Source organism: Aegilops tauschii, chromosome 5, assembly GCF_002575655.3.
Source record: "Aegilops tauschii subsp. strangulata cultivar AL8/78 chromosome 5, Aet v6.0, whole genome shotgun sequence".
Lineage (NCBI taxonomy): Eukaryota > Viridiplantae > Streptophyta > Magnoliopsida > Poales > Poaceae > Aegilops > Aegilops tauschii.
Window position 1 is genome coordinate 96,475,172 of NC_053039.3, and position 22,641 is coordinate 96,497,812.

Here is a 22,641-nt window from a genome sequence, read left to right on the forward strand (position 1 = left end):
TGCATCAAGAGAACCATGTCGAAGCAGCTTACAAAAAGACACATAACTTCCGTAGAAGGGGTGCTCATTTATCTTTTGATTAGGAAACTGACACAGAGCAGGGGTAGCGACTGTTTATTAAAAACACAGATCTATGCTAAATGGTAACATGATGTACTGCTGATTTTTTTTCTAGGATCGTCCTTTCTTCACTCTCTTTCTATTACCCATAGGGAGCGCATCAACGGACTATGCATATTATCGTATAGAAAGAAGCAAAGTGTATCAGCATTCAATATTTCTTGCCCTACTATAGGCCTAACTACCTGACATTGGGTCTAGTGTGAGTAGGATCACTTATAGACGTGGTCACAAGTTTTAAGAGAAATGGTCTCTTTTGATGGGCATTTTGTAGATGATTGTTGATACCGCAAACAATGTCTTCTTGATAACCCTAACATCATCGGTTATCTATTAAGCACGGACCCCCATGTTCATCCAATAGGACAACTCTAATACTCAAATCCATGATGAGCGAGTGTTCATGTCAGCCAACATAAAGACCCTCGCGTCGTCCGAGCCTGCACACATGGGGGCAACCCTAGCCCGTCGCCTCCTTCACTGCCACTCCCTTCCACCATCTCGCCGCCATTGAAGGCCTCCGCCAGCGAAGCTCACGCATAATAAATGCCAAGGATGGTAGTGGTTGGGCGCTCCCTCTTCTCTTGTGGCAACAAAGGTTGCCCCCCATGCGCGGCGCCATGGCCCTTTCCCCAGTGTTTCTAGGAGGTCCATGCAAACAAGTGTGCGGCTGCCACCATAGATCGCAATTGTGCGGTGTCTTTGATCTAGCCAACGATGGTTGGCGTGGGATCAATGCCTCCCCTGAACTATCTTGTGGTGGTTTGACAGTTGCTCGGGAATTGGTTGACGACTTGGTTGGCAATGGCTTCAGCGATGCGGCAACAATGGCGCCGGTGGCGGCGCAAGGTGGTGATGTGGTGGCACGGGGATGGTGCGGCTATGGCTTGCCATGTATGGGCGTTGTCGGGCCCTACCACAATTGCTTCAGAGCATGTGTGTGCAAGGTGTTGAAACTCCCTAATGATGCTTGACTCTCTGTATGGTGCAACAATTCATGTTCATGGGCATGGCCTTGCTCGCATGGTGATCCCATGCCAAGGTTATGCACGTGAACAATTGTCATCGTGTATGTATTTCCATGGAACAGTTTGAATTTTGATTTCCAGTGATCATGGTCAGAAACATTTTCTTCTTCGGCAAGTGATGGCGGCAACACATGTCAACTTCGGTTTGGTGGCGCACTTAGAGTACTAGGTCTTGAGCTCTAGGGTGAAAACTCTAGGTCTGGCCTTCATTGGTTGCACCTGACAATGAAGGTGTTTACGATCCATGTCCTTGTTGAAGGCATTGCTTTGGAGATTCCTCAGACTTCCTCACATGGGTGAAAACTCAAGATCTAACCATCAACAGTGGGATTCGACAGTGACGACTCTTGGATATCATTCCCTTCCTAGAGGCGTTGTTTTCGGAGAACCATGCTTGTGGTTCGGGTGAGAACCATGCTCGTGGGTTAGTCGTGTTAGCTCTCTTTGTTTACTTCTCCTTTTTATCCTTTATGGTTGTGGAGATCCTCAATGTATTGAGCAGTTCTTCATATTGTGTCATTGTAGAGGCTTTGTGTAATTGGTATCATCTTGATATTAATATATTACCCTTTGTCAAACAAAATGACGAGCAAATGTTGTTGAGTAGAAATATAAGATGGATTTGACAAAATATTGATGTGCTAGCCTCTTAACTCTCGCGGCCTCGATCATATGGCCAACACAAAGTTATTCCCCTTTAGGAAAAGCAATCACTAGAGAGGAATGTTGTTCTTTCCATTAGACAATGTGAGATAAATTGTGACCGAAGCAATTGTGTATCCCAAATAGAACCGGTTGTTTTATTAATGCAGTTAAGTCGTCAATGGAGTTACAATGTTCTCTAGCTCGGTTCCATACTATTACAGACCACCTACCTAGATTATATCAGTGTTGACATAACATAAGTAAATTTCGCCACAATGTTGTACCTACCTTTAATATTATGTTCTTTTTGTCACATATAACCCACACATTTGGTTGGTACTTTGCCCAAGTTTATAGAAGAAACTATTTATAGCTAAAATATCAAATATATATAATATGAAACACTTGGGTCGACCCGGCACAGCACGGTTGCGGCCGGCCCTAGTTGATTTTCGGCCTTGTGGGCCGTTTCGACATTGTCTTTCCACATTTTGTTATCCTCTCTCCCAATGCTCCGTCCGCCACTCCGACCCCCAAACCCCCAACCCGCTTCTATCCTCCGCTCCTTGCACACAGGCAGCGGCGCGCCGCGCCGGGGCGTCGCCGCACGCGTGCAAGATGAACCTAGGACGCACCACGGTCCAGATTCACAGGATGCAGCAGCCTATAAGAACACCCCGCGCCCCCGCCGTCGCTCGGTTAGTTGCGAGCGCCCACCGAAAGAACTGCGAGGAAGCAAGAAGTAGCGGCGGGCCTCCTCGCCGCATTCCACCAAATTTCCCTGAAGTTAGGTCTCCATCGGAGTCGATTAGAACCTTGAATCGGAACAGTTTTCTTGAGGTAGGTTCCCATTCTTGCCCGTTCTTCCTTCGTTGCTCGCTGTCCGGTTCGTGATTTGGTCTTTCGCCAAGAAATCGAGCCGTGCTTGTCTCTGGTTCTTCGATTCTATTGCCGGAGTCTATGAAGTTCTTGCTAATCCATTCTCCACTTTCTCGTTTCAGCCTGCGAGTTCTTGCCTTTCCTCACCAGTTTGGTCGCTTCCCAGTTCCTGGAAGAGGCCCAAGCGAAGCCTGAAGGTACGAATCCCGTGTCCATCTCGATTCAGTTACTCCGATTGTTTGTGCAGAATCTGTTTTTACTCTGTATGTTCAATCTCCATTGCGCAGTTTCCACCGTGATTAGCAGCTAATCAGCGTCTTTCGCTAGTTATCTGAATTCTGAAGAAGCGGATTGAGCAAACAAAACTGCTTTCGAGGTGTGCTCTGAGTCTTGCATTCCTGTTCCTTTGCCAAGAGTTCAATAGACTCTGGTTTTCCTGATGCGAAGAGTTTCTTGCTGATACATTTATTTTCTCTTCTTGTTCCAGTCCTCAGGTTCTTGCTTTTCCTGACCAATTCGATCGCCTGCCATTTTCCACAAGAAGCCTCGAAGCCTTCAGGTACAACTCTTTTACCATGTCTCGCTAGCTACTGCCTAGTGATTGGTAGATGAAGTTCATTTCTTCGCTGTGACCCCTTGTATGCAAGAATGCTTGAAATACAGAAAGAAATAGAGAGGGGGGGGGGGGGGGGGGGGGTCATCCCAGAACCAAGTTTCAGTTCATGTATGTACCTGATGCAATGATCGTGTGCCAGTTCTTGGTATGTTCTCTGGAGGGAAAAGTTGTTCTCTTGCAAGAAAAGTTTGATGAGATTGAATTAATGTGTCTGATGCAGTAGTTGACGCAATTGATTGGATGAATTTTTGCGTAGTTATGTTGGTGTTATGGCCAGCAAGTTTCTCACTTTTGCCGAGGATTTTCATCAAGCCTTATCTTTTAGTTTACTGGTTATATGGTTGTTGTTTGTTTCAAAGAATGCCTTGCTTATACGATGCATTCTTAATTACTGAATGATTGCTGTGATTCAGAAATGGCCCTCAACACAAGATATGCAGCATGCGTGGAAAGAATATGCCACTTCCATGAATTTCCCCAATTTTATATGATTGTTGTTATTGCTAGTAGGGTGCTATCTGTAGGCTATCATTTAGGATATTTCCACAGTTGCTGCTTCCATGGATTTGCTTTCTTGAATTTTTTTTCCTAAATCCATTGAATTTCCTATGACGTGCCCTTAACTGTAAGTGTGCTGTGTTTCAGAAATGGGAAAGAAGTGCAGCACCTGCGGCAAGACCTACAAAACCAAACGTGCTTTTAATGGCCACAAGATGAAATGCAAGTCCCCCAAGAATCCTGAGCAAAATGCCGCAGGACAGGAAGAGGCTTCAAGCAGTGTTGGTGATAGGAAAGATCTGCTTAATTTTCATATAGAAAGGCGGCCACGGAGCAGCCGGGGTGCAGCGAAGGAGATGGATGGTGGAAATGAAGTCTTTCCGTCAGAAGAGGAGATAGATGCTGCAGAGGGGCTTAGTCTTCTCCAGTACCCACGTGGCAAGGATACATCTTTTGATAATGAACCGGAAATTGATTATTCAGGGGTTGAATCAGCTGCTGATAATTCTGATGCGGTGCAAGAGGACAACCCGACGCAGAAGTTGTATCTTCTGTTGATTTTGGGTAAACTCATTAAGATAATATCTGATAGAAACTCAGCTTCTGTGGATCTCTGTGGAGGTGCTGAAAAATATGGAAATGAAGCCCTTTCGTTAGAAGAGACGGAATTGATTCACAATGATGATGGTCAAAGGCTGGTTGATTGTCCTGAAAATTCTGTTGTGGTTGAGCCAAAACGGCCCAAGCTTGATCTCAAGGTTTCTGACAGCAGTGACAGCCCAGCTTCTGATGGTGCTCAAGGTGGCAACAATGATGCGTCGGGGTCTGGCACGCCGAAGCTGAAACAGACATCTCTGACGGAGCCAATGGCCACAGAGGCGGATCGGGAACAAGAACAGAAGTCAGATGTCTTAGAGGCTCCCCTGCCTCTCGATACAACCTCTGTTGACCAATCAGGAACTGACAATCCAGGTGACGAATCAGCTGCTGATACTTCAGATGAGGTGCGGGATTCCATGGTGCTGCTGCAGGTCGCACAAGGTCTCCTGGATCTAAGAAACTGCACAGATCGATGAGGTCCCCTTTGCAGTGAAAGAGGATGTACAGCCGAGTGCTTCTGATCTAAAATCATTAGGTACCCGTTAACTGAAAGTGCACTGCCCTGACCCCTGAGGGTGAAGTCTGAATCGCAACCATGATAGACGGTTCAGTGTGAGTCTATACCGGATATCGTGACTGACTCGATGAGATTTCTTGACTCGCTGGTTCCATCACCCTGAAACCAAAACTCATTTTTTGTGTGTCTACTGGTAGATAGGTACAGGTTACTATACTGATGATACTTTTGCGTAATGGCGAAGTCATTGCGTGCTTGCTTCCATGGTGAAGCAGTTTGTCCAGTTACATGCAATGGATCATTTCTAGTTCTGCTTTATACTTCGTCTGTTTCTGTACATGCTGATATCTTGATAATATTGCTTGCCTCTGGTTCATGAGTGAATATTCCTCGACATACACTCATGTGGAGTTGGGTAGCAAATATGGCGTGACCTTTTTTTTGCTAGTTGCTCTATTTATAGATATATTCACATTTTTGCTCATGAATCGCCTCTTAAATATTAAGATACTTGTGTTGTTGTGCATGTGTCCGTTCTTTGGTGCAGTTAGCGTTTGAAAGTTTGTGGATGGCGTGCGGGGAATTTTGTTCATGGTCTTGTGCGTTGGAACTGAAAGTCTGAAACTATAATGCAGGAATTTGGTTGCTTTGCATGCTTGGATGATCATGAGTTTATTATGGCTGTGACTGCGCTGTTTTCCTGTTCAGTTGTTTTGCGTCTCACCAACTTAACAAATTCACTAAACTTGGTGATGTTTGAACTTTTGTGTAATGGACTTTATGAGTGTGGAGTCTCGGCATTCTGAGCAGCAACTCAGGAACATCAGTCACCCTGACGACGAACTGGATTTGGAAGCTCTTTCCAAGAGGGGCACGGTTTGTGGAAGAAGTTTATCTTGGCAAAGTATGCGTGCACCAAAGGACATCTTTTGGAGGATCCCACTTCTAGAAAAAGCCTTCACCAAACCCCAGCTTTAGGATGGCGAAGGTTCTGATTGAACTGGTGGTGGCAAGGCGCTGGTCTGCTCAAAGACAGGCGCGGAGCCAGGATTTGAGCATGAGGACAAAGAAGCCACATACATAGCCATCCTATACTCCCTTTGTTCCTAAATATAAGTATTTTTAGAGATTTCAATATAAACTACATATAGAGCAAAATAAGTGAATCTACTCTCTAAAATATGTCTATATACATCTGTATGTAGTTCATAATGAAATCTTTAAATTAGCTCATAATGAAATCTCTAAATTAGCTTATATCTAGGACGGAGGAAGTATAATGTATATAAAAGACGACTATAGAAATTTGTGTAATTTAAAAGAAAGTAACACTTCTGCTAGCTCAAACATAATGTAACTCTAGACCACTAAACCTATCAGACAAGTCAACAGTAGTCATTCCCGAAACATGGCAAACAAAGAATAATAATAAACCTTACAGCTATTATCTTGACATATAGTTGTGTTCTACTCTCTCTATTTCAAAATAAGTGTTGTGGTTTTAGTTCAAGGTACATTTTTAGAATTTGTACTAACCAATGTACTAATAACATTTCCTAGTAATTTGTATAGTCTACGTTGGATATCCTTTGAGATTTCAGTCTAGCCGTGAGACAATGAGGTTATCTATTAAGATAGCTTCAAGGATTAGGTACAGCTTTGCCAGTAAAGCTGAATTTAGAATCTAAAATAAACAATTATTTTGAATCAGCTTTTTTTAGAATGAAGGCTCGAAAAGAGCTCTGCTTTGAGTTAATGAAACCATGCTGGGAATTACATCGATCAACATATTACAACAAGAACAAATACACAGTGCTTACAGAAACTCTGCTAACATTGTCAAAGCCATCATCTACCGGTGCAACATCACCAATGAAACCTTCTAGAGCCGCCTGGTGCGTCAGAAGCTATGGGGTCGCTTAGACCAGGATTTTAAGGGTGTTAAATCCATGAATATCTTTAAAGTTCACAAAGGAAATAATTAAGTTTGTGAACATTTTTTAACTTGCTAACCTTCTTCAAATTTGCAAAAAAGAAAGAAATCAATTAAAAAAATCCATGAACATATTTTGATTTAACAAACTTTGTCTAAGATAAAAATGGGGTAGATGCACCGGGGAACTCAGCACCCGTTGAAGCTGAGCATTCGTTCAGATTTTCTTGGTTTCAGTTCAGTATAAAATGTTCTCACATCAGCTCATACTGAGCTGAAAAAATAATTTAAAATAAAGCACCGAAAGAAGATCAAATGCAATCGCGAAGGTTTAGGAACTGCAGAAGTACAAACAGCAAACAACAGGCACAAGTTCAGGGCTCACTTATTCTTTCAAGTTCATCCAAATCTGCTGCACAACAGCAGCAAGTTCAGACACAACCAGACATAACGCTAGACCACAGCACGGTAGCAACAAAGAACAGACCAGACGAGGACACGCTGACAATCCCATCGAAGGACACAGAAAGACAACTGACTTGTGAGCCCAGAGACATAAGCAGCTCCATGGCCAGGCACTTACTGGCCACCACGGAGGCGGAGCACCAAGTGAAGGGTGGACTCCTTCTGGATGTTGTAGTCCGCCAGAGTGCGGCCATCCTCGAGCTGCTTACCAGCAAAGATCAGACGCTGCTGGTCCGGTGGGATGCCCTCCTTGTCCTGGATCTTCGCCTTCACATTGTCGATGGTGTCCGATGACTCGACCTCAAGCGTGATGGTCTTGCCGGTGAGGGTCTTCACGAAGATCTGCATACCACCCCTGAGGCGAAGCACCAGGTGGAGCGTGGACTCCTTCTGGATGTTGTAGTCAGCAAGGGTGCGGCCATCCTCAAGCTGCTTGCCGGCAAAGATGAGGCGCTGCTGGTCCGGGGGGATGCCCTCCTTGTCCTGGATCTTCGCCTTCACGTTGTCGATGGTGTCCGAGGACTCGACCTCGAGCGTGATGGTCTTGCCGGTGAGGGTCTTGACGAAGATCTGCATCCCACCACGCAGGCGGAGCACCAGGTGGAGGGTGGACTCCTTCTGGATGTTGTAGTCAGCGAGGGTGCGGCCGTCCTCAAGCTGCTTGCCGGCAAAGATGAGGCGCTGCTGGTCCGGGGGGATGCCCTCCTTGTCCTGGATCTTCGCCTTCACGTTGTCGATGGTGTCCGAAGACTCAACCTCAAGCGTGATGGTCTTGCCGGTGAGGGTCTTGACGAAGATCTGCATCCCACCACGCAGGCGGAGCACCAGGTGGAGGGTGGACTCCTTCTGGATGTTGTAGTCAGCGAGGGTGCGGCCGTCCTCAAGCTGCTTGCCGGCAAAGATGAGGCGCTGCTGGTCCGGGGGGATGCCCTCCTTGTCCTGGATCTTCGCCTTCACGTTGTCGATGGTGTCCGAAGACTCGACCTCGAGCGTGATGGTCTTGCCGGTGAGGGTCTTGACGAAGATCTGCATCCCACCACGCAGGCGGAGCACCAAGTGGAGGGTGGACTCCTTCTGGATGTTGTAGTCAGCAAGGGTGCGGCCGTCCTCAAGCTGCTTCCCAGCAAAGATGAGGCGCTGCTGGTCCGGGGGGATGCCCTCCTTGTCCTGGATCTTCGCCTTGACGTTGTCTATGGTGTCCGAAGACTCAACCTCGAGCGTGATGGTCTTGCCGGTGAGGGTCTTGACGAAGATCTGCATTCCACCACGCAGGCGGAGCACCAGGTGGAGGGTGGACTCCTTCTGGATGTTGTAGTCAGCGAGGGTGCGACCGTCCTCAAGCTGCTTGCCAGCAAAGATGAGGCGCTGCTGGTCCGGAGGGATGCCCTCCTTGTCCTGGATCTTCGCCTTGACGTTGTCGATCGTGTCAGAGGACTCGACCTCAAGGGTGATGGTCTTGCCGGTGAGGGTCTTCACAAAGATCTGCATCTGCAAACATAAAGTGTACCAAAACCATAGTAAGGCACTCGTAATCATGAAACTGCAGAACATAAAGCATATATGAACTAGAAAGCCACGATCCAAGAGGGATGAAATTGTAACTATGTGTGAACATCTCAATAGGAACAATTAGATAGCAGATTGATGTTCAAGTTTGACAACAAGCTAAAAAAATCAGTTAATATATATGATTTTCAGACAAGAACTGATGCACAAGTACAGATAATTTCAAGTTTTGACACAGCAAGCTACAATATCTAGTTAAATCAACAGTACTATTGTAAGCAAACACAATTGACTCTTAGAGCAGAACCGGTGCACAAGAACGAATCCTCCAAACAACTACTAGGCCCAACAACTAATATAGGAAACAGTTTTGCTAAAGCACATCTAGATGTGCCCCGGTATATCCGTTGACAGATCGCATAGGTGCGACATAAAAGGCTCATGAGCGCCACAAAGTCTGAACGACTCAGCAGGAACAGAGCGGAATCAATCAACTACATACGCCTAGATGAACATAATCAACATCAGTTGCATCTCAAATCGGCAGATCTACCGATAATCCAGGCATAATCGTGAGAGATTTCACGACAACGGAGCCAAATCAACAGCAATCGATCAACAAATCTATATGGAACGAGCGGAATCAACTAGACACCTCTAATCGGCAGATTCACCCGATAATCCAGGCATAATCGAGAGGGATTTCGCGACAACCGACTACGGGGCAGATCAACAGCAATCAATCAACGATAATAGCGAGGAGCGCGGTCTGGGATTCGCGTACCTCGGAGGACGAGAAAGCCTTGGCTTCGATTCGATCGGAAACTTTCTGGGGCTCGCTTGGCAGGGAGGATTGGATGAGTGGTGGAGGAGACGGGAGGGGATGGGGATTTAAAGGGAGAAGAGTCCCGTGAGGCTACGGCACGGGTGACGACGGGTGGGGAGCGATGCGAGGCCTCCACCACGCAATTTCGGGGAAAGGCAAGGGAGAGGAGAGCGACCCCGCCGCGGAGATATCAAAGGTTTTGGCCAGCTATAGAAAAAGGTTGGTGACCGGCTCACGCCGCTAGCACCGTCCGTGCACGTCGGCCGTCCGTTGATGAATCTTTTCTCTACCCCTAAAAATATCTTTTCTCCTCGGAAAAGAAAATCCTTTAAAACAACTTTAATGGGCCGACTCAAATGGACAGCGATTTTGTTTCCTTTTCGTCCTTTTGGGTCGGACGCCCGGCGTCCGTCTTGTTTTTCTTTTGGGTCGGCCATGCACCCAACTCCGCGACCCATTTCATGTCCGCGCATAAATTCGAAAAAGGCTCATGGCTATAGATCATGCCAGCGGCCATGCCGTCGTCCAAAGTTGATGCCGGCATCATGCCTGCGGCCGACATACAATGCCAGCCACCAAGAAAACCACCACAGTTCATGCTGGCGGACTTGCCAGCGGCCGGCACACATGCCAACACACATAAAATGGGCGGGAATTCGACCACGCCATCTCGGTCGTGGTCATGCCAGCACACTTGCCGGCATACAAAAAGGATGGCGCTCGCCGCCATAGATCACTCGTCGTCGAACTTGAACATGTTGGCCTGCATCTTCTCGAACCAGGGCCTCTTCCTCGGCAACACGGTGTTGAGGTCCACATTGGCGGCCTCGATCGCGAGCATCTTGGCTTGCTTCTCCGCCTCCATCTCAAGCCTCCATCTTTGGATCTCCATGAAGGCGTTCATTTGCTCTTCCTTGTCTTGCCGACGCTTCTCCTCCCTTGAGTCCTTACTTATCCTGCCCTTCACGGTTGCGAGCAAGGCGATCGACACCGCATCTTGCTTGTCCTCCTTCTTGGAGTTGGTCTTCTCCCACGGCCGTGGCTTTTTTCACCCTCCTCAACCTCCTCCACGGCTTTCTTCCCCTCACGCGCCATGAGGGCGGCATATTGCGCCTTGAACTTCTCCTCCACATTGATGACCATCCAGCAATGGGAGAGGTTGAAAGGCTTGCCGTCATGTTGGACCTTGAATGCCTCCAAAGCTTGAAATGCCTACAAATGAATAGCATGCAAGCATATGGGCAAATGGATATGCGAAATGGATATGCAAGCATAACGGGAATGGAAACAAAGAGGGGCGCATGTATACCATGTCTTGCATGTCGATGCCACTCACGGGGCATGCCTTCACTACCGTAGGATGCTGCTAACGCGACATGACAATCAAGGACCCTTCGACTAAACTGTGTGCGATGCAATAATCGCAAATGGTGATGTAAAAAACCGTCAAAAAAGATGCAAAACGTTTGCGATGGCGGATACATCAAACACGATTTGGATTTTTGCATGTGCGACGCGAGGCATACAGTTCAGTACAATGAACTGTTTGTGATGAGGCAGAACAACAGAAACAGGCAGCCAGATGAAGGTGTATGCGATATACGACATACAGTTCACTCCGATGAACTTTTTGTGATTAGGCGGAACAAAAGAAACGGTCAGCCAAATCAAGGTGTGTGCGATAGAGGGCAAACAGTTCACTCGGGTGAATTGTTTGCGTTGAGCCAAGAGAACAGAAACGGTTCAATTTAACAAGATGTGCGTGATACGTGGCAAACATGTCTATAATCAGAAATGTGTGCGAATATCAATAATAACACAGACGATTGCTGCTAATAAGACGTGTGTGTTGTGCGATGAGATTGCATACAGAACAACAACATATATACACACGCTTATAAGGACATGATTGCATAATCAAATTAAACATCCAATTACATAGGTGGCTACTACACACATGACATTTGCACACACCAAAGTAAACTATTACATGCATAATTACATAGGTGGCTACTACACACATGACATTTCCACACACCAAATTATTACATGCATAATTAACTAGGATAAATGATTATCTGATCATCATCTACTTCTTGTGACGCTTGCCACTACTGCTTTGCTTGTGGCTCGATCCCACCTCGTCGATTTCGGTAACGAGGCACTTCCTCATGTCAAGGACCCGCCTGTGCATCTCGTAGCATGTGTACGCGCTCTTGGCCGCGAACTTGAGGTGAGGTTCATCCAGTTGCCGCGTCCAGGCCCCGTGCCAGGATATGGGACTTGTTCCGTTGGCATCCCGCTTCATCTTTTTGTAGTAGGGGTCGATGATGGCCGAGGCGATTTCAACCAGTGAGTCCTTCTTCGTGCTGCCCCAGACCCTGTAGTGGTCACGGATTTTGACAAGGTTCTTGCAGGCCAAGCCCGTAACCTTGAGCGCTTTTATATCATTGGAGGTTTCCACAAAAGCGAACGTGTAGTCGGTTTGACAAACCTGACAAAACGGTCGCAAGGCTCTGTGGCCATGCAGTAGTGGTAGATGAGGACATGATGGCGCACACACAACTGGGCGACGACAACCTTCTGATCTTTGCCAGGACGACCGCCGGTGTACGGGAGGTCGATGCCAACCACCATGTACTTGTCTCGAGCAAGCAATTGCTCCACGGTGTTGATGTAGTCCTCGACCACGGCCGAGTCGATGGTGTACACCACCGAGAGATCCGTCTCCCTGGCGTAGGTCTCCACTTTATGCTCACCAAACTCCATTGGAGCGCCGCTAGATATCCTCTCTGTATGTGTCGTCGTGGGTGTGCTTGTTGTGTTGTGGGGCGAGATCGAAAGGTTGAAGAGACTAAGGTTATAATGGCCGCGGAATTAATTGGGAAGCCAGACGACCTGGAATATCCGCACGCCCGGATGGCAATTCTAATTTGCAGCGCGTAACTCCATCGTGTCGCACGTAACTGCATCGTGGCGACGCGCGCGGCGCAACCGCATGCATATGGCCCCCAACATGATCGTGCGCAGGCCCCAACCGCTGCAAAGCGCGCGCGCAGGGACGCGAGCAGAGCGCTCCGCTGTCGCCTCAATGGCGAGCAAGATATATACGCATATAGCAGTTGAACACGCAAGAAAAAGCTGTTCACAAGCTGAGCGCATGGAGGTATGATACGTCTCCAACGTATCTATAATTTTTGATTGTTCCATGCTATTATATTATCCATCTAAGATGTTTTATATGCATTTATATGCTATTTTATATGATTTTCGGGACTAACCTATTAACCTAGTGTCAGTTTCTGGTTTTTTTCTTGTTTTTGAGTTTTACAGAAAAGGAATACCAAACGGAGTCCAACTAACGTGCCAATTTTTGATGATTTTTTATGGACCAAAAGAAGCCCTCGGAGTAAAAGAGTTGGGCCAGAAGAGTCCCGAGCCATCCACGAGGGTGGAGGGCGCGCCCTACCCCCTGGGCGCGCCCCCTGCCTCGTGGATGACTCAGAGACCCCCCCTGACGTGAGACCGACGCCAAAAATTCCTATAAATACAGAAACCCCCGAAAAGAAACCTAGATCGGGAGTTCCGCCGCCGCAAGCCTCTGTAGCCACAAAAACCAATCGGGGACCCTGTTCCGGCACCCTGTCGGAGGGGGGAATCATCACCGGTGGCCATCTTCATCATTCCGGCGCTCTCCATGACGAGGAGGGAGTAGTTCACCCTCGGGGCTGAGGGTATGTACCAGTAGCTATGTGTTTGATCTCTCTCTCTCTCTCTCTCTCTCTCTCTCTCTCTCGTGTTCTTGATATGGCACGACCTTGATGTATCGTAAGCTTTTCTATTATAGTTGGATCTTATGATGTTTCTCCCCCTCTATCTCCTTGTGATGAATTGAGTTTTCCCTTTGAAGTTATCTTATCGGATTGAGTCTTTCAGGATTTGAGAACACTTGGTGTATGTCTTGCGTGGGATACCTGTGGTGACAATGGGGTATTCTATTGATTCACTTGATGTATGTTTTGGTGATCAACTTGCGGGTTCCGTGACCTTGGGGATCTATGCATAGGGGTTGGCACACGTTTTCGTCTTGACTCTCCGGTAGAAACTTTGGCGCACTCTTTGGAGTGACTCTTTGTTGCATGTTGAGGGATTGTTATATGATCTAATTATGTTATCCTTGTTGAGAGAACTTGCACTAGTGAAAGTATGAACCCTAGGCCTTGTTTCGAAGCATTGCAATACCGTTTACGCTCACTTTTGTTACTAGTTACCTTATTGTTTTTATATTTTCAGATTACAAAAACCTATATCTACCATCCATATTGCACTTGTATCACCATGTCTTCGCCGAACTAGTGCACCTATACAATTTACCATTGTATTGGGTGTGTTGGGATCACAAGAGACTCTTTGTTATTTGGTTGCAGAGTTGTTTGAGAGAGACCATCTTCATCTTACGCCTCCCACGGATTGATAAACCTTGGGTCATCTACTTGAGGGAAATTTGCTACTGTCCTACAAACCTCTGCACTTGGAAGCCCAACAATGTCTACAAGAAGAAGGTTGTGTAGTAGACATCAAGCTGTTTTCTGGCGCCGTTGCCGGGGAGGCTAGGTAAGCGGTACTAACACCCCGTCAACCAAGCTCTTTTCTGGTGCCGTTGCCGGGGAGGTTAGTGCTTGAAGGTATATCTTTAGATCTTGCAATCGAATCTTTTAGTTTCTTGTTTTATCACTAGTTAGTTTATAAAAGAAAACTACAAAAAGAAAATGGAATTGAGGGTGCCTCATATGCTGCATCTTTTTAATGTCTTTCATGAAAATAAGGATTCCGATAATTGTGCCAAAGTGTTAGAAGAAGAATGCAATAAAATGTTTGGCATACAATCTTTGAATGATGAGCATGATTGCAATGTTGTTAGTATAAATTCCTTGAATATCCATGATGCTAATGATATGCAAAGCTACAAGCTTGGGGATGCTATGTTTGATGAAGATGATATTTTTAGTCCCCCAAGTTTTGATGAGAATGTTTATTATGATGAAAGCATGCCTCCTATTTATGATGATTATATTGATGAAAGTGGATTTGGAGAGGTCATGACTTTATTTAGTGATGAATCCACTGTTTCGGAAGAGGTTCCAATTGATTATGAGAACAAAATTGCTATCTATGATGATTATTGTGATGACATGTATGCTATAAAGAATAATGATAACCATGAAACTTGTCATCTTGAATTTAATTTTCAATTGGATTATGCCTTACATGATAGTTATTTTGTTGAGTTTTCTCCCACTACTATTCATAAGAAGAAATTTGCTTATGTGGAGAGTAATAAAAACTCTATGCTTGTGAATCATGAAAATAGTGCTTTATGTGATGGTTATATTGTTGAATTTATTCATGATGCTACTGAAAATTATTATGGGGGAGGAATATATGCTTGTAGGAATTGCAATAATATCAAGTTTCCTCTCTATGTGTTAAAAGTTTTGAAGTTATGCTTGTTTTGTCTTCCTATGCTAGTTGATTCTTGTTCCCATAAATTGTTTGATCACAAAACCCCTATGCATATGAAGTGGGTTAGGCTTAAATGTGTTAATCATATTCTTAATGATGCTCTCTTTATGTTTCAATTCTTATCTTTTATGTGAGCATCATTGAAATCGTCATGCCTAGCTAAAAAGACATTAAAGAAAAGCGCTTGTTGGGAGACAACACAATATTTACCCCTACTGTTTTTGTGTGTCCACATGATTAAGCTACTGTATTAATCATGTTTTATAGCTTTTGTTTCAATAAAGTGCCAAGTAAAACCTTTGGGAAGACTTGGGTGAAAGTTAATGTGATCTTGCTGTAAAAAACAGAGACTTTGCGCTCACGAGATTAGCTGTCATTTTTTACAGAAGAGTGCTTTTAAGTTCATTCTTTTTGCATAAGATTAATAGAAAAATTCCTTACGTCCAACAATTTATTTCAGAATTTTTGGAGTCACAGAAGTATTCGAGAGTTACAGATTACTACAGACTGTTCTGTTTTTGACAGATTCTGTTTTCTATGTGTTGTTTGCTTATTTTGATGAATCTATGAGTAGTATCGGAGGGTATGAACCATAGAAAAGTTGAAATACATTAGATATTACACCAATATGAATTTAGAATGAGTCCACAACAGTACCAAAAGTGGTGATTTATTTTCTTATACTAACGGAGCTTACGAGTTTTCTGTTGTGAAGTTTTCAAGTTTTGGGTAAAGATTTGATGGACTATGGAATAAGGAGTGGCAAGAGCCTAAGCTTGGGGATTCCCAAGGCACCCCAAGGTAATATTCAAGGACAGCCAAGAGCCTAAGCTCGGGGATGCCTCGGAAGGCATCCCCTCTTTCGTCTTCGTTCATCGGTAACCTTACTTGGAGCTATATTTTTATTCACCACATGATATGTGTTTTGCTTGGAGCGTCATTTTATTTTCTTTTGTTTTGCTTGCTGTTTGAATAAAATACCGAGATCTGAAATTCTTAAATGTTAGAGAGTCTTCACATAGTTGCATAATTATTCGACTACTCATTGATCTTAACTTATATCTTTCGGAGTAGTTTGTCATTTGCTCTAGTGCTTCACTTATATCTTTTAGAGCACGACGGTAGTTTTATTTTGAAGAAATAGATGAACTCTCATGCTTCGCCTATATTATTTTTAGAGTCTTTTAGTTTTAGAACAGCATGGTAATTTGCTTTGGTTATAAATTTAGTCCTAATATGATAGGCATCCAAGAGGGATATAATAAAAACTTTCATATAAAGTGCATTGAATACTATGTGAAGTTTGATTCCTTATGATTGTTTTGAGATATGAGGATGGTAATATTAGAGTCATGCTAGTGAGTAGTTGTGAATTTGAGAGATACTTGTGTTAAAGTTTGTGATTCCCGTAGCATGCATGTATGGTGAACCGTTATATGATGAAGTCGGAGCATGATTTATTTTTTGATTGTCTTCCTTATGAGTGGCGGTCGGGGACGAGCGATGGTCTTTTCCTACCAATCTATCCCCCTAGGAGCATGCGCGTAGTACTTTGTTTTGATGACTAATAGATTTTTGCAATAAGTATGTGAGTTCTTTATGACTAGTGTTGAGTCCATGGATTATACGCACTCTCACCCTTCCACCATTGCTAGCCTCTCTTGTGCCGCGCAACTTTCACCGGTACCATACACCCACCATTTACCCTCCTCAAAACAACCACCATACCTACCTATTATGTCATTTCCATAGCCATTCCGAGATATATTGCCATGCAACTTTCCAACGTTCCGTTTATTATGACACGCTTCATCATTATCATATTGCTTTGCATGATCATGTAGTTGACATCGTATTTGTGGCAAAGCCACCTTTCATAATTCTTTCATACATGTCATTCTTGAGTCATTGCACATCCCGGAACACCGCCAGAGGCATTCATATAGAGTCATATTTTGTTCTAAGTATCGAGTTGTAATTCTTGAGTTGTAAGTAAATAAAAGTGTGATGATCTTCATTATTAGAGCATTGTCCCAGTGAGGAAAGGATGATGGAGACTATGATTCCCCCACAAGTCAGGATGAGACTCCGGACGAAAAATAAAAGAAAAAAAATAAAAAAAAGAGGCCATAAAAGGAAGAAGAGAAAAGGCCCAAATAAAAAATTAAAAAAAAATTAAAAAAAATGAGATAAAAAGAGAGAAGGGGCAATGCTACTATCCTTTTTCCACACTTGTGCTTCAAAGTAGCACCATGATCTTCATGATAGAGAGTCTCCTATTTTGTCACTTTCATATACTAGTGGGAATTTTTCATTATAGAACTTGGCTTGTATATTCCAATGATGGGCTTCCTCAAAGTGCCCTAGGTCTTCGTGAGCAAGCAAGTTGGATGCACACCCACTTAGTTTCCTTTTGAGCTTTCATACACTTATAGCTCTAGTACATCCGTTGCATGGCAATCCCTACTCACTCACATTGATATCTATTGATGGGCATCTTCATAGCCCGTTGATACGCCTAGTTGATGTGAGACTATCTTCCTCCTTTTTGTCTTCTCCACAACCACCATATTCTATTCCACCTATAGTGCTATGTCCATGGCTCATGCTCATGTATTGCGTGAAAGTTGAAAAAGTTTGAGAACATCAAAAGTATGAAACAATTGCTTGGCTTGTCATCGGGGTTGTGCATGATTTAAATATTTTGTGTGATGAAGATAGAACATAGCCAGACTATATGATTTTGTAGGGATAACTTTCTTTGGCCATGTTATTTTGAGAAGACATGATTGCTTTGTTAGTATGCTTAAAGTATTATTGTTTTTATATCAATACTAAACTTTTGTTTTGAATCGTATGGATCTGAATATTCTTGCCACAATAAAGAAGATTACATTAATAAATATGTTAGGTAGCATTCCACATCAAAAATTCTGTTTTTATCATTTACCTACTCGAGGACGAGCAGGAATTAAGCTCAGGGATGCTTGATACGTCTCCAACGTATCTATAATTTTTGATTGTTCCATGCTATTATATTATCCATCTAGGATGTTTTATATGCATTTATATGCTATTTTATATGATTTTTGGGACTAACCTATTAACCTAGAGCCCAGTGCCAGTTTCTGTTTTTTTTTCTTGTTTTTGAGTTTTACAGAAAAGGAATACCAAACGGAGTCCCATTGACGTGCCAATTTTTGATGATTTTTTATGGACCAAAAGAAGCCCCCAAAGTAAAAGAGTTGGGCCAGAAGAGTCCCGAGCCATCCACGAGGGCGGAGGGCGCGCCCCCTGCCTCGTGGATGACTCGGAGACCCCCTGACGTGAGACCAACGCCAAAAATTCCTCTAAATACATAAACCCCCAAAAAGAAACCTAGATCGGGAGTTCCGCCGCCGCAAACCTCTGTAGCCACAAAAACCAATCGGGGCCCTGTTCCGGCACCCTGCCGGAGGGGGGGATCATCACCGGTGGCCATCTTCATCATCCCGACGCTCTCCATGACGAGGAGGGAGTAGTTCACCCTCGGGGCTGAGGGTATGTACTAGTAGCTATGTGTTTGATCTCTCTCTCTCTCTCTCTCTCTCTCTCTCTCTCTCGTGTTCTTGATATGGCACGACCTTGATGTATTGTAAGCTTTTCTATTATAGTTGGATCTTATGATGTTTCTCCCCCTCTATCTCCTTGTGATGAATTGAGTTTTCCCTTTGAAGTTATCTTATCGGATTGAGTGTTTAAGGATTTGAGAACACTTGATGTATGTATTGCGTGGGATACCTGTGGTGACAATGGGGTATTCTATTGATTCACTTGATGTATGTTTTGGTGATCAACTTGCGGGTTCCTTGACCTTGGGGATCTATGCATAGGGGTTGGCACACGTTTTCGTCTTGACTCTCCGGTAGAAACTTTGGGGCACTCTTTGGAGTGACTCTTTGTTGCATGTTGAGGGATTGTTATATGATCTAATTATGTTATCCTTGTTGAGAGAACTTGCACTAGTGAAAGTATGAACCCTAGGCCTTGTTTCGAAGCATTGCAATACCGTTTACGCTCACTTCTGTTACTAGTTACCTTGCTGTTTTTATATTTTTCAGATTACAAAAACCTATATCTACTAGCCATATTGCACTTGTATCACCATCTCTTCGCCGAACTAGTGCACCTATACAATTTACCATTGTATCGGGTGTGTTGGGGACACAAGAGACTCTTTGTTATTTGGTTGCAGGGTTGTTTGAGAGAGACCATCTTCATCCTACGCCTCCCACGGATTGATAAACCTTAGGTTATCCACTTGAGGGAAATTTGCTACTATCCTACAAACCTCTGCACTTGGAGGCCCAACAACGTCTACAAGAAGAAGGTTGTGTAGTAGACATGAAGGTACGCAAGGAGAGTGCACCGACGGACATGAGCAGAGCACGCCGCGGCGCCTAACGGCGAGCAGAGCGCGCCGAGGGACGCGAGCAAAGGCCGGCACAGTGATCCGTGGAAAATAAGACGAACTGTGCGAGCGATGGCGGAGACATCAAGCACGAATCATATTAGAGTTGCATGTGTGATATGTGATATACAGTTGATCCATCCGAGCTGTTTGTGATGGAATAAGCCGTGTGTGTTGAGGGCAAACACTTGCTGGTATACAACCGTTTGCGATTGATGAATTCATCACCGACGAGTTCTCTAGTGTGGTCTGTGTGCGATGTGATATATCTATGTCCTATGGTCACTGCATTGTCTTGCCAAATCAAAATAGAGACACAGTTCAAATCATATCAGTTCAAGACAAAGCAGCAGTGAAAGAATACAAAGCGTGGGAAACTGCACAGCACAACAAGATTTCAGATGGGTACCACGGGTCTACATGTACAACATCACTATTTGCTCTGTTGTGATGCTAGTAATGTGCATGATATGAGAAGTCAACTGTATACACAATTGAAATTGAAATCAATAGAGCTATTGATAAGAGCAAGCCTGTTAAAGAAACATGCGTGAACATACCTACTGTTCCATTGGAGTTTCGATTGGATCCTTCAATTTAAAAATAAGTTTGTATGAGTAAATACAGTGATACAAGAGCAAAGCAGTAGGGGTTGGGGTTAGATTGGGTGAAGCTGGTTCTCTGTCCATCGCAGTAGGGGTACAATCTGCGAGAGTTTGGGTTATGTGTGGTAGGGCTGGTTCTCGTGCATGTACAACCGGGGTGCTATCTCCACCAAGAGGTAGCACTGTTTTATTTGAAGACCGTGTTTTTAGTCCGCTAGATGCTGGCATCACCCGCTCCAATTCAAATGGCTGATAAATAGGAAACATAGTTGAATGTACAGACATTGTATGAGAGACAGATGCAATAGATAGTGTGGAAAAAAGAGGACATGAAATAGTTGACATGTATATTGTTTAACTAAAACGGATAGCATGACATAATTTCACATATATGATGTCTATCTAAATTGGATAGCATAGCATAACATAATTCAAAGATATGATGAATAACTAAAACACCGTGCCAAGTTAGAGCATACACCTCGGTGGGGGAATAGGACTGGTCATCTGTGTCTGAATCCATCTCTGAGGAGCTATCGGGACCCAACAAGAGATCTGCTTCGACAGGTAGCACTGTCTGCTCTGAAGGCCTTGTTTTCATTCCAGATTTTTCCATCTCCCACCCAAATGGCTGATTCACAGGAAGAGTAGTTTAATGTACAAACATTGTCGACAAATGGAAATGTAATGAAGAAAAGGATGGGCAAGATATCATTCAAATATATGATGCCTGGTTAAACAGGATGGCATTGCACATTTCACATATATTATGGCTGGCTAAAAGACATGAGACTGCATAATTCCCATATATGATATAGAAACTAAACAGGTGGCATTACAGAACATGTCTAAACTAAGCAGATGACATATATGATGTCAAAAGTAGGCACTGCAAGGAAACATATGCATGATATGACTAACATCATCATGCCAAGGTAGAGCAAACACCTTGGGGGGGGGGGGTAAATAGGAGTGGTCAGCGGCGTCTGAATCCGCCTCAGAACAGATATCTTCCTCTGGATTACAATCTGGAGAGGGGTGGGGAGGGTTTGCCATTGAACCCACCATGGAGCGATGTCTGCATGACATTGTATTGCCGCGCAAAACTCTTCTCTTTTTCTCTACATGTTCAACATGACTGTGTACAATATCTGACATGCATACGAAAAAAATATGGTGAGATTATGTAAGGAGAGCATGCATAAATCTAGAGTGATGGTAACAACCAGTGGATGGGTCCAAAAATAATGATAGCAGGCTGATGATTGCTTTAATTTAATAAAAAGACAGATGATGATTGCTTTACTATTTGTTTCCCACCCAAGATGAACAACATAGGCATACCCTAGGTGAACCAGATATTAGACAGAGATACTATTCATTGCTTCCTCAATATGTGCCCCACAACTTATTTAGAACTCAAGTTTGAACATTAATTTGGACCTGACTTGGAGTCCAAGAGGTGAACAAGACAATAAAGTAGCAGGTAATTTTAAGCAATGCATAACATAAGCAGAATCAAAAGAGTGCGACCTCTCTTGTGGACCCGTGTACTCCTCGGGTTCATCTGCTGAGTCGATGATGGTGATGCCATTGCGATGGGTGCCGGCGGCAGGGAAGGAGATCTGAGGCGGCGAAAGACTGTCACGAGTCGTGATTTCTGGTTTGGTGGATGTTTCTGTCGATGGAGCAGCTCAGGTGAGGTGGACGACGTCGCGGCAGGAGCAGGACAAACCACACAAAGTTCCCTTCGACACCTACCTGTAATTGAAGTAATTCTGTAAGGGCTCATTTGGCTTGCATGATTCTAAAACCGCAGGGATAGTGTCGTGGAATTGTCACGGCAGATGTCCTCGGGTTAGGACTTAGTCGTGGAGCCATCGCAATTGGGAAGCTTGAAGGGGTTAAGTGGGACAAGGAACACGAGGGTTTATACTGGTTCGGCCCCTTACGGTGAAGGTAAAGCCTACGTCCAGTTGAGGTGGTATTAATCAGGGTTTCGATAACCAGGGAGCTAAACAGCTATGCCCGGCTCTCGATCAGATTGTTCTCGCCCCTAAACCGCTGCCGGGTCGTCCCTTTCTATAGGGAGGTTGGCACCCAGCGGCCCTTAGAGTCCCGGCCGGCTCATAAGAGTGTCCGGCTCGGACTCTAAACAATACTTGCCTTACACTACAAGTCTACTATAACAATGATGATAACTATGGGCAATAAGCCACCGCCGGGTCTCAGCCCATCTCTGGCCCATTATCTTGAAACTTAGCTCCGGGCTTCTGGCAATGACCCTTAGTGTAACCCGGCCCTCCTGGCGGGTGACTCCCAGGTATATATCCTCAACATTAGGCCCCAGATTGACTTGAGCCGGCTCGTGTTAATCTTCAACTCTGCCGACAGAAAAATCTCCGGCTTACCGTTCGCGTGAAGGCCATA

General features: G+C 44.5%; 2 protein-coding genes across 3 annotated transcripts; one reads left to right on the top strand and one right to left on the bottom strand.

Annotated features, from left to right (window-relative positions):
* The first annotated feature begins 2,316 nt into the window (after positions 1 to 2,316).
* Positions 2,317 to 5,221, top strand: LOC109750293 (uncharacterized). 2 transcript variants are annotated; one of them, XM_020309256.4, is made up of 5 exons: positions 2,317 to 2,633; positions 2,795 to 2,869; positions 2,960 to 3,048; positions 3,160 to 3,231; positions 3,934 to 5,221. In XM_020309256.4, the coding sequence occupies exon 5, from the start codon at positions 3,936 to 3,938 to the stop codon at positions 4,860 to 4,862; it is 927 nt and encodes a 308-aa protein (XP_020164845.1). In that variant the 5' UTR covers positions 2,317 to 2,633; positions 2,795 to 2,869; positions 2,960 to 3,048; positions 3,160 to 3,231; positions 3,934 to 3,935; the 3' UTR covers positions 4,863 to 5,221. The 2 variants fall into 2 exon arrangements, with proteins under 2 accessions (XP_020164845.1, XP_040244931.1); XM_040388997.3 differs by having other exon boundaries at positions 2,354 to 2,633; positions 3,000 to 3,048.
* A 1,980-nt stretch (positions 5,222 to 7,201) lies between these two features.
* Positions 7,202 to 9,816, bottom strand: LOC109750282 (polyubiquitin). Its single transcript, XM_020309243.4, has 2 exons — positions 9,592 to 9,816; positions 7,202 to 8,789 (listed from the first exon to the last, which is right to left on the bottom strand). The coding sequence occupies exon 2, from the start codon at positions 8,787 to 8,789 to the stop codon at positions 7,416 to 7,418; it is 1,374 nt and encodes a 457-aa protein (XP_020164832.1). The 5' UTR covers positions 9,592 to 9,816; the 3' UTR covers positions 7,202 to 7,415.
* Positions 9,817 to 22,641: the final 12,825 nt, after the last annotated feature.

What these genes read in the sequence shown, in the direction of transcription:
- LOC109750293 (XM_020309256.4), top strand. Translation starts at nt 3,936, where the DNA reads ATGGGAAAGAAGTGCAGCACCTGCGGCAAGACCTACAAAACCAAACGT.
- LOC109750282 (XM_020309243.4), bottom strand. Translation starts at nt 8,789, where the DNA reads ATGCAGATCTTTGTGAAGACCCTCACCGGCAAGACCATCACCCTTGAG.